Source organism: Amyelois transitella, chromosome 13 (assembly GCF_032362555.1).
Source record: "Amyelois transitella isolate CPQ chromosome 13, ilAmyTran1.1, whole genome shotgun sequence".
NCBI classification, from domain to species: Eukaryota; Metazoa; Arthropoda; class Insecta; order Lepidoptera; family Pyralidae; genus Amyelois; species Amyelois transitella.
In genome coordinates this window covers 1,328,885-1,345,707 of record NC_083516.1, presented here as the reverse complement: position 1 = coordinate 1,345,707, position 16,823 = coordinate 1,328,885, and the positions used below count along the sequence as shown (strand labels likewise).

General features: G+C 33.3%; 1 protein-coding gene and 1 long non-coding RNA gene across 2 annotated transcripts in view; one reads left to right on the top strand and one right to left on the bottom strand.

Moving 5' to 3' along the window:
* The window catches only part of LOC106141319 (mucin-2), a 111,241-nt gene that overhangs the window by 82,306 nt on the left and 12,112 nt on the right, over positions 1 to 16,823 (top strand). Inside the window, exon 20 of the mRNA XM_060947323.1 lies at positions 14,755 to 14,998. Coding sequence (XP_060803306.1) covers positions 14,755 to 14,998 — 244 coding nt within the window. The remainder of the gene's footprint in view (positions 1 to 14,754; positions 14,999 to 16,823) is intronic.
* On the bottom strand, positions 116 to 14,872 carry LOC132902391 (uncharacterized). Its single transcript, XR_009657117.1, has 2 exons — positions 14,736 to 14,872; positions 116 to 254 (listed from the first exon to the last, which is right to left on the bottom strand). It is a non-coding gene; the product is annotated as an uncharacterized LOC132902391 (long non-coding RNA).

The window sequence follows — 16,823 nt, the reverse complement described above, 5'->3', positions numbered from 1 at the left end:
CAACCAGAGATTTGGCCGTCTAAACTTAAATTTGCAACTACTCTAGTCCCAAAATAATGAGGTTTTTCACAAAACACATCAAACAATATCGCTTTTGCGAAGGAAACCAAAAAACCTCAGCAATAATATGTATTCAAATTAATATTTCGAGGGATTTCTATAAATTAAACACAGAAATAATTTGAGTTTATTATACAATTCATCAGTCTTAAATCTGGTCTTCTTTTTTCAAGTTGCGCGCCTGCAAACGCCATCTGCAACAAGGAAAAAATAATTTAAATTGATATATTTTAATTAAATGTTTCTTAATTAGCACGTCTTCTTCTCACTTGGGTAGATAGAACCTCCGTTTTGAAGTTCTGCAAACCGTATATACAAGTTATCCACTTGTATATGTTTAGATCGTGAATTATATGAAATCCTTAATTATAACAAAAAAGAACTAGTTGTAACCCGTGATTTTGCTCCAGTCCAGTGTTTAACCGTAAAAGCATTACATACAGACTTACGCTTTTATAATAGGCGCGGGGAAAAATGCACCTAAAGGCGATACTACGTTGGTTTACTTATAATGTTATGAAACACAAATTTTCATGCATAATAAATACCCTATTTTTATTTTATTTAAAGTACCTAACCTTAAATGTGCCTAACCTGTAGGGGAAGTACGTCCAAAATGACATATCGTTTTATCAGTCATCAATAACTTTAATATTATTCATAATAGGAACATATTTTTTACTTACAACTTTGCTTATATTAATTGGTTAACAGGAAACATATAGATTTTGTCAGAAAAATCAACACTTACAAAAATATTTAGTATTAAATGAAGATCAAGAAAAATCCGTTTTGTCCATACCGTATGGACAAAACGACACGAGTCGTATGGACTAAATGACATACACAGCCATCAACATAAAAAAATGATAAAATAAGAGACAACAGTAAAAATTAATTGCACAATTCGCAAACAAAATTTTTGGTACGCTTTGGCAAATCAGCACAGGCTGCGTGAACCCAACGACTGCACCGCCTGCACCTCAACCACCCCTACCAGGCTTTGAACGTGAGTAGAGATCGTTGCAGTAAATACAGGCACAATCATCTTCTTCGTCTTCTTGATCAGAGCGCTCTTCATTTGAGTCATCATCAATGTAAAGAGACTTAGTAACTGCTTGTTTCCTTTTACGAGTTGGTTTTTCAGATGCATTATTTTAATTCTGCCATATTTGGTGATGACGTAAGTAGGAATGTCGTCGTTCGTTTCTTTGGCTTTCTTTTACCCTATCACTTACAAATTTACCACTGGGCACTGGAGAAATGACATTAACTCTCTTACCACCGTCTCTACGGACAAAATGACACATTATGTCGTTTTGTCCATAGTGGTTGTATGTCATTTTGTACATAGCCTCAAAAAATATTACAATTCGAAAAATAATCTTGTTGCAGTGACAATAATGTTTTAAATTCAACGCGATCACTTCAAACACAAATTGCTTCGAAATATAAAATTATAGGACAGTACAATAACAAAAGAAAACTTATCAAAAAACAAAAAACAAATGACCACTATCAAATTTCTTTCCAACCTCAAAAAACAAATATCAACATGGCGTCCGTTCTGTATTTTAAACGTCTCTCAAAACTCGAATGGTATATTTCCGGTGTAGGTGCTTCTTGATGGGCTAACTTTTGACAGTTTATACCGTGCAGGTTTTCAAATATCACTAATGTGTCGTTTTGTCCGTATATGTCATTTTGGACGTACTTCCCCTACAAAATATCTAAGCATAGCGGTAATACATGAGCTTTATTTACTTTCATAAATGTATATTTTCCTTGCGACCCGGTACACAAACTGTAATTGAACGTAATTACCGTAATTATAATTATATAATAGTTTGTTCCGATAACCGTATTGATGGTTAAACTCGTTCGTTTGTGAAAGTCCCAATGGCGGCAAAAAAAAATGGATAATTGCACGCATTACTGGTTCGAGAAAGTTCACTGACAATAAAACGAATAATAAATAGAAATAATATGCCGTTCAATTGTAATGTTTATTTCGTTTTGTCGGTTATTTATTTTAGGTCATTTAAACAAATTGCAATTCAACACGCACGAATTATGAATAAATTTGTTTTTTTGTGTAAACTAAAACTATGGTGAACTTATCCTAATAATATTATAAATGCGGAAGTTTGTGAGTATGTCAGTGTGGATGTTTGTTACTCTTTTACGCAAAAACATTGAACCGATTACAATAAAATTTTGTATGTAGGTAGCTGAAGACCCAGAATAACATACAGGCTACTTTCTATCCCGAAGTTCCAGCGGAATTGATTGTTAAGTTATGATAGGGTTTCTACGCGCACGAAGTCGCGGGCGGCCTCTAGTCTTTTATATTTTACGGCCAACCTCTTATACTTATGCTAGATAAAGTCTGTACCAGCAAGAATTTCAGAAATCCTCTTCTTGTGCACAATTGGACCACAAAAGGACAAAGATCAGAATGTCTACTTGACTAATTACTTATCTCTAAAACCTGGGGGTATGGGTTGTAAGTTAATATGTCAGTCAGTCACTCACCAGCGGTCCAATTACCTGAAGCACGTAAAATTATCGGGAATACAAACATACTCGTATTCCAACTATTTTGTTTCATTACTTAGTCAATTTCATACATACATATGGTCACGTCTATATCCCTTGTGGGGTAGACAGAGCCAACAGTCTTAAAAAGACTGATCGGCCACGCTCAGCTATTTGGCTTAATAATAGAATTGAAATTCAAATAGTGACAGGTTGCTAGCCCATCGCCTAAAAAAAGAATCCCAAGTTTGTAAGCCTATTTTTCATCATTTTCATCTTTTTTATATAATATATTCCCGGTTGCATTTTTGTTTTCAAGCCTTGGGTCCTTTAAATCCGGTTACCCTTACATTCGGCTGAATACCTGTCACCAAATTTGCACCAATCCATCGTAAAGAAATATCCTCAGTGTTTATTGCCATATTCATTGACTATGGAATCGCTACCGCTTATGCTAAAACCTCAGTCTTAATCCGAGAGCTCAGCTTCCCGCGAGAGAAAACAACTTTCACTGCGCCGTCTAAGACGATCTAATGCTTCTTCAAATATATTGCGCAATATTTATTGATTTCCTACCAAACATGGAAAATGACCAATTAGCTTATCATTGAAGAGTTTTTAGTTCGAATTTAAACAACATTTTAGTTCAGTTCTCGTGAAAATCTCATTACACGAAATGTCCAAAATTATTTTTAACTGTACGAGATTATGAGTAACATGAGGATGTACAAATTCTAACATAACCATACATACATACATAAAATCACGCCTCTTTCCCGGAGGGGTAGGCAGAGACTACATCTTTCCACTTGCTACGATCTCTGCAAAATTCCTTCGTTTCATCCACATTCATAACTCACTTCATACAAGCTCGGCGGTTTCGGGTACTCTTGACCCTTTACCAGGACGTCCTTAATTTGATCAAGATACGTTCGTCTAGGCCTTCCCATTCCGACCTTTCCCTCCACACTTTCCTTGTATATCTGCTTTTCAAACATAACCACGCTTAATCAATTCATCGCATCAATCATCAATTCTTTAAACATAATAAACTCATCATCTCTACTACACTTTGCAATTCTAATAATGATAATTCAATAAAGCCACAATTAACGCACATGACAGCTTGTAATAACTCCAGCCTACGGGTTTCCAAACAATACCCTGACAGACAAACAAAGAGGTTGCATAATGCTGAATCACCTCGCCCACCCTTTTGAATATTTATGAGATACTAATATGTACTGATGGTAAAAAATGACAATGACGCGTCATCTTGTTTCAGCTGCAAATGAAACTTGCAGCAGCGTCTAAATTTCTACGGGGCATACAGAGTCCATAGTTTGGGAAAGACAAACAGTGAACTTCGGTCCTTATCGGAAAAAATTGCTCTATTCAGCTAAGAATGCTAGAATTACGATTAATATAGCGGCAGGTTGCTTATTTATCTTTAAACTTGACTCAACAAATAAAACTTGTTTGAAGATTATCACATCAACAACATAAAATCATCACCAGATCATGATGGCCTTTATTTGATTCATAGATTGCCATCCTACGAAGCTTTAGAGCTAAGCTTTGCGGCTTACAGGAAACTTATCAAAGTCGTTTATCGCGTGGATGCGTTACATCGTGGCTTTTGATATAATGGCCGGTAAATTGGATGTAGGTACCTACGTTTTAAATTAAGGATAACTATGTATTTTTGTTTCCTTTATATTTAACGTTATTGCCGTGTGGTTCCCGGCACCAATATAAATAAGAATAGGACGACTATGTGTGCAATTTTCCTTTATATTTAAGGTGTGTGGTCCGTGTGGTTCCCGGCACCAATATAAAAAAAAATAGGACCACTCCAGCTCTTTCCTATGGATGTCGTAAAAGCGGACTAAGGGATAGGCTTATATAGTTATTCTTCTATTAGGCGATTTTATAAGCCTATCCCTAAGTCGTCTTCTACAACATCCATGGGAAAGATATGGAGTGATTCTATTCTAAAGTGGCGGAAATCAAACGGCACTTATAACACATAAGGATTTTTAACTAATTATTGTTAAAAAGAATAGAATAGATTTATTTTCAATTGGATACAAGGTATCACTTATTGACGTCACATTACTTAATTCTAATTATAAATACTACCGCTTCCAAAGCACATGTGTAGCAGAAGTAACTTATGAAAATTTTAAGGAAAATAGAAAGGAAATAACCAAATCTTGTACTAAATTGAGTCAACGCGTGGTGGCTTGATGTAGCTTGAAAAGCTATTAACCGTTCATGTCGGTTAGTCTTTCGGACATCTCCAGGTGACGGACGGCTCTGTCTATCCCGAAAGGGATGTGGACGTGACTGTGTGTGTGTTTGTGTTATAATCCATACATACATACATAAAATCACGCCTCTTTCCCGAAGGGGTAGGCAGAGACTACCTCTTTCCACTTGCCACGATCTCTGCATACTTCCTTCGCTTCATCCACATTCATAACTCTCTTCATGCAAACTCGGCGGTTTCGGGTACTCTTCACCGGGTTATAATCCATTGTCCATGAATTGAACTAGTGAATTTGCCTATTGAGCCAAGAATTAGTATAACTATACGTCGTTAAATAGAAAGTCAAACCCTTAAAAGCCTTACAAGTTATGACGAAACATTATGCAAACCAATTCAAGTTCGCACTTCATACAACTTGTCAATAGAAACGCCTTAACAAACATTTGTTTAGAATAGTGCACAGCTCTTTGTAATAAGCGATTGCGTTCCAAATCCGAATATTAACATTTAAATGCTGCCGTGTGGTTCCACTCGTTCGGTTCGGCACCAATACAAAAAAGAATAGGACCACTCCATCTCTTTCCCATGGATGTCATAAAAGGCCAATAAGAGGCTTACAAAGTTGGGATTCTTGTTTAGGCGATGGGCTAGGAACCTGTCACTATTTGAATCTCGATTCCATCATTAAGCCAAACAGCTGAACGTGGCCATTCAGTATTTTCAAGACTGTTGGCCCTGTCTACCCCGCAAGGGATATAGACGTGACCATATGTTTCATTGTTTTAATTTTCTGTTATACATATTCCAGTCTAAACTTAACAAACGTGTTAACATATTGCTATTATCCTTAAGGCGTGCCAAACATACCGTGTATTTTTGTTTAAATTCTGCTACTATACATACTATTGTAATTCTCGTTCGGCTCAAGGCTGCCCACGCGCCATTCCGTCGACGTGTGCGGTGTTCCTACACGTGATGAGAAATATAGGCTTGCGATTATATCCTAAATTGGTTATTCAGTCGGTGTAACTCTATGAATAGATCACTGGCTGGTGAGACTTTGTAAAAACAAAATAAATTCACGATTTAAATAATTATCAATTCTAGAATACCTTTTCGAACTTTCAAGGACCAAATTTCGAATGTTTTGAAAAAGGGAGATGTTAAGAGCACCCGTAACCGTCTGTAAGGATCGTAGCAAGTGGAATTCCATAGTCTCTGCCTACCCCAATGAAAAACAGGCGTGATGGTATGTATGTTAAATGTAGTAGTATGTAGAATACATCTTAAAAAAATAAGACGACTTTATCACTATTTGAATCGCAATTCGATCATGCTATACAGCTGAGCGTGGTCGTGTTTTCAAAATATATTCGTGGGCTCTGTCTACACCGTAGATGTTGGATGATACACAAAAATAATTGCATTGCTTTATTAAGTAAAATGTCGCTATATAGGTTTTGTTACTTATTAAATCTTTTAAATTGACAATAAAGCTTGTACCTAGTAACCGATTTTAACCTAATTAAAAATCATCTAAGATATAGTAGATACAATATTCGATGTTATTAGCTGATACAATTTAGTTAACTCGGCTTAATATGTGGCGACCGCATTTTGATATTGACTATGCAATTTCACAGTTATTAATAAAATAATCATGTCTTGACCTGACCAGTTCAAATTTTTGGGGTTTCAACACCACACCTTGTTGGTTTACCCAGCATAATGGCGTTCATGGTCAATTTTACACAATCTTACGTATAACCTGATAATTTATTTGATTTGTAAGCAGGTGTGATAAACTTATGAAGGTATACGGAGGGTATGAATAATAAAGTCATTAAATGTTTCTTGTTTTCGAAGCGTAGATTACTTATTTTTTATTTATAAGGTTATCTATTTATTATCAAATAATCCACAACATATTTCGTTAAAAATCTCAAGTCTATTAACCTTTATTTCAATACCTTAAGAAATGGATTACAGTTAAGGAAGCCAGTCAGTACTTAGTTTTTTGTTGAAAAACAAATTTTTTGGGCTTGACAGAAAATGAGTAGAAATTAATAAAACCTAAAGTAATTTAATAATACCAACACTGATACAAAAAAAAAACTTTGACCTTGCATTATAAAACTAAAATTTTTGGCATGTACTACCTACTGACAAAAACTGAGGTTAACTGTGTTACTCTTAAGGAAAAGGAAGTATTCAGAAATAAATTGCTTTGATGTTAATATATTCAACAATACAATTATTTATATTATTGATTTCAAAACTTAATATTATTTACAAAATGAATAGAAATATTTTTGTGAAAATGAAAACCTCGTCTACCCCGCAAGGAAAATAGACGTGATCATATGATGTATGTATGAAACCCTCGTTTGTCTTTCTTTTCACTATAATTACAAATTGAAAATCGATTGGTTTTTAGAATTATTGACGATTAAATGATTAACATCATAATTAAAATTATTTATACTTAAATTGATCTCCAAACTGGCGGTGATCACTCAAAATACCGCGAAAACTAAGACAGAGTATTATTACAAAATTATTATAGTTACAAATTGGTGAAAAACAAGTTTTTTTTATTCTTTTAGCATTAACATCACGAACTAACCGTTGCTTAAGATTCGTAGCTCGTACCTCAATGTAAGGTGTTATTCAATTTGACCTCTAGTTTCATTCGCGGCATTAGAAGAATTAAATCATGTGCGGATTGAACTAACGGTAAAACAGGGTACCCTTGTACCAGAAAACGTAAAATTTCAATATATACAGTTACTGTTGGGGATTTTTTGGGCTGCGATTAAGAGTCAAAATTTATAATTTTGTATGTTATAACCACGTAGGTATAAATAAAATATTTATGCGTAACTTAGCTTAATTACATATTAGGTATATAATATAACACATCTAGTATCAACAACAGTGTGCTTGCTTTGTTAAAACATGGATTTACGATTTATTTATTTTTAATTAACTGAAATATGTGCTTAAAAGCATAATGATAAAAGGCGCCCGTACGCCACAATTATAATGGCCAGTATCACCAAATTAAAAAAGAGGGTATATCAGAATTCCGAAAATATTAATTTCTCACGGTAACCCATAACTGATTTAAAAATATCGCACGCAAATAAACATCTATTATTATTGTTATATAAAACTTCACTGCGGATAACTAAAAATTTCATTCAATCAAGTTACACGTACTCAAGCGTGTCATTTGTTATCTGTTTCTTGTCACACCATGCTATTTTGGTAACTGTGACAGCCATTGTCCAATCTTATAAAGAGGATATACAACGCTTGTATTAGTCAATTTATTTTTATAAATATTTTTCTGAATGACTGATAAGTTCTGAAATTTAATATGTCCTGGAAAACAAGAAAACTCGAAATATTTTCATACGGGAATAACACTTCTATTTTAGTTTTAGTGTTTCTCTATACTCCCTAATACATGAAAAATTTCTGGTTTCTACGTTTACGTCTACTTTTTATATTTATTGATTAATTTATACGATCATAAAAAACAAAATCTGATCTGGTATAACCTCTTAATACACCCGGAATGTATCAAGTACATACGAATCAATGTAAACAGGTTGTCAAGGGCCGATCAAGTTATTTAAATAAGTACTTAATGAACTGTGACTTCGTTCATACTAATAGCTATTACGTTTGTTTATTATTAATTTCTGTGCCTAAGTGACGGTCAAGGGTAATTATAATCTTTGCGTGGCTTGTGCGTGCCAAATTAGGCGGGAAATCATTTTAAATTTGGAACGCAATTGATTTCCAGCTTTGCTTCAAGGTTTTTTTACTTTTTTTTATTTTATATTGGCGTTTTAATGCCTTTATTGCTTAAGCATGTATTGTTTGTGGTTTTAAAAAAATATATTAATAAACACTAATTCAATAAAAATTGCGAAATATTCCGGACATTAATTTTATGAGATCCGGTTTCTTTGTTACACATTTTATATAATTAATATTAATATATGAAAATTATTCGAATATATGAATAATTTTTATGGTTAATTTACTATAATTTTCCATACATTACGTAAAATAGAGAAATAGCTTCGCTTAAACTAATTAGACCATTCTTCCATGTTTTTTTTTTCAAATATAATTCCTTCCTACTTGCCATAACCTATGCAAACTTATAGAATTTATTCAATATTTAAAATATTAATATTCTGTTGTATTTATAAATCAATTAATTCTGCCGAAACCTTTCTATTTTGATTTTCCCAGAAAGGTATTAAGTTAAAAATCATAAGTCTAACTTTTTGTCTACAGTCATAAAATGGTGTGAAATAAACTTAATTAATACAAAATAATAATATTTCAAAAGTTTGTTTGATATTGAAAAATCACTTCTTTATTTGTATAGAGTTAATAAAAATGAAAGTGTATAACTTAAAATCTAGTAAATACTATGAGTAACGCTATGAGTTTAGGACATGACTCATAATTATTTGATTTTTCATAAGTGTGACATTGACATTAAAATAAAACGAGTTTGCGAATTGAACCATGTGTTCCTGGCGATTTATAATAGGACCTCTGACATTAAAGGACTATTCCTTCTTGTAGATAAGACCTAGCGACCTGAGCTTGATAAATTTCCTTTGTTAGCAAGGCCACGGAGGTCAAACAGAGGTCACTTCATGAAAAAAAACTGACTCACAACAGGGACAAACCAGTTTGAGGATCAAAAAATAAAAAAATTTTGGCCATAAAGTTTTATAGCACAACATATAAACTTGTTATACCTATAGGCACAGGCACTGTACATATGTATAATATTAAAACCACATCTGTACTTATATTATAAAGTTGAAGAGTTTGTTTGAACGCGCTAATCTCAGGAACTACTGGTTCGAATTGAAAATTTGTATTGAATAGACCTTTTCGAATCCACCATCGAGGAAGGCTTTAGGCTATATAACATCACGCTGCAAAATTTTAGGAGTGAAAGAATAAACGAAAATGTGATAAAAAAAAAACGGGGAAAATTATTCATCCTTGAGGGCGGACGAAGTCAAACGGGCACAGCTAGTTTGATATAAACTAACACAAACAGGTCGACTTAATGAATTCCTTACAAGTTCATCCAAGATCGAAGGCACTCGATTGCCTTGAATCGATACCAACCGAGTATTTATTATAGTTATTACTACAGACCTCTTCGCATTCAATATGTGGAATGTGGAATCTGAGTAATATATCTTTTTAAAACCGGTATCTTGCAAAATACTCCGTCATTCATTATTTTTTTATTCTCCATACACTTGTGATAAAAATATATTTATGCGTATTGTTTTTCCTCTGATTTCGCAAGCGCCAGTTTGAGTTTTCATCATTCCTTTATTGTATGTTCGTTTCGTAATGTTTACTACGAAAATTCTTCGAAATTTGTAGGTATATCTTAAAATTCTAAACATTAAACATTTAGTACATTTATCATATTAGTAAAAAACTTAAATTTCACTTAAATATAAAAAACGAAGAATTATTTTGCATAATTTATCTGAATTTTATATAATAAAAAAAACGCTTATAAACCTACTTGGTTCCAAGTACGGCGGTAAAGCATTTTTTTAAATAAATATAATATATGTATAAGCAACAGCCAGTAACATTACTCAGTAAACAGTTCTACTCATATCTCGGAAGTCACATGCGCCTGCGCAGATCATGGCAATTAAGCAATTATCTCCATTTTGCGAATTGCCAAATACGCGTAAAAAATCCTGACTTGACCGGTCAGAAATGGCCACAATACAGGATGTGTGCTCACCTCGCTGTGCGCAATTATAAAAAGCTTTACATGCCTTTATTTAATGCTACATGATGTTTACATGTTTGCCGACAAGAAGTTATGTTTTTCAAAAAAAAAATATTACAAAAAATCTTTTCACTACTTACTGAAACTGACATTGGCATGTGTTCCTTAAGAAGCGTTTAACTCCACTAACAAAGATTTTTTGGAAATTTCCTAACGGGTTACGAAGAAAATTCCACTTTAGTTACTAAAGTGACTTGTGATTAGTTATTAAATAACTCAGAAGATTGCGGTGAGATTTGAACCCCGTACGAATTTTATCAGTCGAGCACCTTAACCGTCGGACCACTACTGCTTATTGATTCCCTAAATGTTTGACATATACATACAAACATACATTAATCAATATCATAGATACAAACATAAAAAATCATGTCTATGTAGACGAAGATGAAGGGATGTCCCTCGCGGGGTAGACAGAGCCAGCAGTTTTGAAAATACTGACAGGCCACGTTCAGCTGTTTAACTTAGTGATAGAATTGATAGCGACAGGTAGCGTAGCGCCTAAAAAAAAGAATTCCAAGTTTACAAGCCTATCCCTTAGACGCTGGAGTGGTCCCATTATTTTTCTTCTGGTGCCGGGAACCACTCGGCACTTAATGTTTGATACAAGCTGCTACAGCTAAATTAATTAGGCATTACTAAGAAATGCGTTTACGCCTAACAGAGAAGGGAGAGGTACTTATGAATGTTCTCAATTTTCATGATTGATTACATTGCAAAAACTAGGCAGTAAGTACTTGTGTAACGTGATTGAGAGAGTGACGAAGTGACAAGAAACCTACATATCCATATAGGTACAACGTATTAATTACGTAAAAATAGGACTGCATTAATTAGTGAGTGAGTTAGCTGTTAAACATATATTTTTTTTAAATGTTATTCTTACTTAAATTAACGTCTTTATCCCTTGCCGGGTAGACAGAGCCAACAATCTCGCAAAGACTGATTGGCCACGTGCACGTGTATGGCTTAATGATAGAATTGAGATTCAAATATTCAGAGGTTGCTAGCCCATCGCCTAAAAGGAGAATCCCAAGTTTATCCCTTAGTCGCCTTTTACGACATCCATGAGAAAGATATAGAGTCGACCTGTTCTTTTTTCTATTGATGAACGCGAACCACACGGCACTGTTGTTCTTATTTTTCCAATAGTGATAAAACTCTAATCTATTACGAAACAGAATAAAATAAAAATCTTTTTGTTGTCAATTCTTCATTTCTTCTCCTATCCACTAGACACATACATACTCGTTTAAACACGTCTATATCCCTATCGGGGTAGACAGAGCCAACAGTTTTGAAAAGGCTGAATAGGCCACGTTCAGTTGTTTAGCTTACTGATAGAATTGAGATTCAAATATTGAAGAATCCCAAGTTTATAAAATATCCCTTAGTCGCTTTTTACGACATCCACGGGGAAAGAGATGGAGTGATCCTATCCTTTTTTCTATTGGTGCCGGGAACCACACGTTGTAATAATATAATATATTAATTGTATAAATAATTTGATTGATTCGCTACATACATATGCACAATAATCGTCCTATATAAAGTGATAATTAAGATGTGTACAAGACTTGTTGGCCGTGTGAAACTTTGCAATACAAGACGTGGTTTCATTAAGAAACATGAATAAAAGATAGGCTTTCACGGGACGAGCAGCTTTCAAGGGCAGAATGCACCTGTTGCTCAGGGCATATTTTTTTTTAAATAATATCTAGTTCAATAAATTGAAAAGTGAATTAAAAAATAAAAATAAATTTGTATCTACATTCCTGTCAATTTATATCATTATGGTTGTAATATTTTTTTTTTACATAATCAAAATCAAGATGATAATGGAAATAATAAATACTTAAAATTAGAGTGACGTGTGGTATCCGGCACTAATACCTACAAAAAAATAATAGGACCACTCCATATTTTTTCCATGGAGGTCATAAAAGGCGAGCAAGGCTTATATAATATGACAACTTGGGATAATTTTTTTAGTGATGGGGTGGAAAAAACATACTGTGCCGACCCCACGTAAAAAGTGGGAAAAGGTGACGACATTAAAATATCTTAAATAAAAATTACATTTATGTAAATCAAGAAATTTTAGGATTTTTTTTTATTAAGCCAAATAGTCACGCCACCTTATTCATTACGCGACAAATAGAGCCATAAGTTTTAGATTCATAGAAATACATTTAGGTAGATTTAAAGATAGTGACCGGTTGCTGGCCCATCGTTATCCTATTGCTTAAACTATCAACTATTGTATTTACAAATTGTGAAATTTCACACTCCATTCATACATCTCATTTTTCCCGCCATTTTGAAATTCCGCTGACCACAAACAAACGTTCGGATAATTTCGGTCATTATGTATAATACCCGGGAACCGCTGGTCGTTTAAACCGGCCATTAGTTTTGAAATCAGTTTTTATAGCATTTTCCCATTGTTAGCGCCAATCTATAGATAACTGGAGTTTATGGCATATCGCGTAAGAGCAATTATATTTTTGCAATTGATAATTGTGATTTGCAATATTACAAATTCAATTTAATAATGATTATAATAACGTGTCTTCTTATCTGATATTTCGTTCCTTTTAAGTTTTAAGAATAAATTAAAAAATAAAAACAGCCAATTATCTACAATATGTTTTGTCAAGTGGCTAATCTTTAGCGACATGTTAAGTCAATAAGAAACAAAATGTCTGCAAGCTTCGTCAAAAAAAATAATTGTTACCATTTTTTTTTAATTTATCAATTAACGAAGATTATAATAATTAAGAAAAAAAACTAAAGTAATTTAAATTCGTTCTGTGCGTATGTAATTCGGGTTAAACGCATTTTTAAGCAATTATGAAAATTCATGAATTACAAAAACTCATATTTTTTAAATAATATTGTGAAACCTTACTCGCGGTTTGCGGTTATGAATTATATATCCTCTAAGCTCTATAAATCCGTTATAATGTAAGGTCAAATTACACCACAATGTTTTATATTAAATTTTAAATAATGACACAACGAAATAATTTATCCAAATATGTTTGAGTATATTTACTAATTAATTTTCTGTTTTTAATTATGCTACCACAATAAATAATTTTTATTTTTACATACAAATTAGTACTTACTTATATTTATACAATAAAAACGTGTTTTACAAGTTTCTTATAGGAACAAACAAAGTTAAATAAACGAATCATTTTGATCTACTTATTGGCATTAATTTACAATCAATTACATTATATTTATACAACATTGACGTAAATAAACTTTAATTAAACATTGTATAATATTTCAGTAATAATTGCACAATTTTCTAATAACAAATATTAAGGTAATGAGGTAAACTACATTCCTAAGCGATGGCTAACAACTTAATGTCAACAATAGCTTAGATTAATTGTACATAAGTTATTATAGAATTCTGTTTATAACACTAGTATTATATATATTTTTTAATGAACTTTGTCAAGTAAAGTTCCTTGTATTGATATTTTAAGAAAATAAAATATATTTAAGGAAAAAAGTTTAAACTGTTTAATAACCCATATTTTAGAATATATTTTATAATATTTTAGTAAATTTACTTTTGTTTTAATTCCGTCTATTACTATATTATTATTTGTACGTTATGAAATATATACAGATGATATGAAAATGTTGAGACGATATAATTTTATGTATCTAAATACTTTTGACATTATGTAATGACAAATTTGTGCTGTATTTAAAAAATACTTATATATTTTATAGCTATGTCATATTGTTCAGAATGTTCAAGTAAATGCATATAGTATGGTATGATTATTTTACAACATTTCTTAAGAAGAAAACAAAATAAGCAAAATTGTTTGAAGTAAAAATTAACAAAAGCGCGTCTTTTTAAAGGATTTTCATAATATTTTGTTTGTAATCGATTTTATTGAACCAATCGTTATAACATATCTGTAAAAGATACAATCATCAAAAAACATAGAAAAAAAAAATACTCACCACAACCATTCATCCCCAGGGACTGAAAGACCGCCGCACCAACTTCCTGCGCCGGACAAAATCCACCACTGCCCCGGACACAACGGACACAGAAACAGACAAACAAACAATCGAGACGACCACGGCCAAATACCGCCGCGGGGCATCCCGGTTCAAGTCCCGTAAGGAGAAAGAAAATGCGCGAGAGACGCCATCTTTGAACGACGCGCGGCGCGCTGAGCTGCCCAAGCGCAACTATTTGCGCCGCAAGGCTGGTGGGGACGGTAAGTCCGGTTTTTGCTAAGTACAGTCGGCAACAGTAAGGTATTGCACCTAGTTTAATTAATTTCAATAGTTCTGCTTTTTTGTTTTTTAAATGAGTATGTAATCGGGAATTACATTCTCATAAATATGGGGTAGACACCGTAGAGATATAGACGTGATTATATGTATGCACGAATAAAATATGAATTAACATGCAACTAAGAGGAATTTAATAGATACTTCTTATTGTCTTCGCGTCGTCTGTGACTACACATAATCTGCAGTCGACTGTACGTACACACCGTACAAATTTAGCGGTTACGGTTTTGTTTACAGGCCGTTTACTATGGAAAGCTGCCATACATGTAGTGGGGTGAACTTAGCAACCTTTGATGTCAATGAAATTCACTTTACACTTTTTTGTTTACGATTTCTATGCGTCTCAAGAGATAGTTATAATCTACACGTCTTAAGAAAAGGAATGAATAGTATTTATTGTAGCGTCTTGGGTTAATTGTTCTTTTGAAAAGAGCGGTTTCGAGCGGAACGTGGCCTTTCAGTCTTTGTGAGACTGTTGGCTCTGTCTGCCCCGTAAGAGATTAAAGACGTTATATGTATGTATAGCACAAAGATGAGATTATGTCTTAGTGTGATTTCTTTCAACTGAATCTGTAATTGTTCTTCGATTATAGATTCAGATTTCTACATACATACATATAATCTCGTCTATATCCCTTGCGGGGTAGACAGAGCCAACATACTTGAAAAGACTGATAGGCCATATTCAGCTATTTGGCTTTAAGATAGAATTGAGATTCAAATAGTGATAGGCTTCTACCTCGCAAAGGGATATAGACGTGATTATAATATAATAAGTTTATGTACGTATCTCTATATATATATATATCTCGATATGCCCGGCTATATAAAACACGACACAATGCCTATTCCAAAACACCGACCTATTACGTTAAGATTGTACATATATTAGAATTCCGGGGCGTGGTCAAAGTCAAGTAAAACACTAGTATTATCAGAATCGGTCAGCGTTCCGGCTTGGTTACGTATGGAGGTTGTATTAAATAACGTTACGTCACAGCGCTACGCCCATGTGTTTCTCGCATCGATACACAGATTATATGTAACTCAGAAAAACATTTAAAGTTTGTTTCATCAAAATCGGTTCACTAAAAAACTTGTTATCGTCATTTGAATGAATTTAAGGCGTGAGTTACGAAATTTAAAATTCAAAGCCATTTATACGACAAAGTACGACAGAATTATACCTATAACATATAAATATAAGTGAAAAATAGTTTGATAATATCCTGGTTTTGCCGCACATAACATGCGTAATTCTCACGTAAAAATATTTTTAGTTTGTAAGTCTACTTTAGTGACGTGGTTGGCTATATTATATATATTTTTTTATTTCACATTATTGTAGATTCAACTCGAAATTTACGCGGACGAAGTCGCAGGTACCAGCTAGTAATGGAATAAAGATTCAGAGATAACAGGTTCTTAGCCCATAAAAGAACTATTACTTCGATTTTAATGCGGTTTTCTTAAAAGTGGTTAAGGTTTGGGCCGATTTAAAAACTGGTATACGAAAATTTCTTCACTCACCCCTCTAAGAGGCAATACAGGATCAGCTCTTATATACATATGTATTGAGAATTTACAATTAACTTTCAAGGTGAACGAAGTCGCCGGCAACAGCTAATGACAAATACGTTGGTAGCGTGAATGGTGAGGATGCAACCTGGACTAAAGCCGGTAGGAAGGAGTGATTTTAATGAAATTAAATTAAATTAAATTCAATTTATTTATTGCATCCTTAAT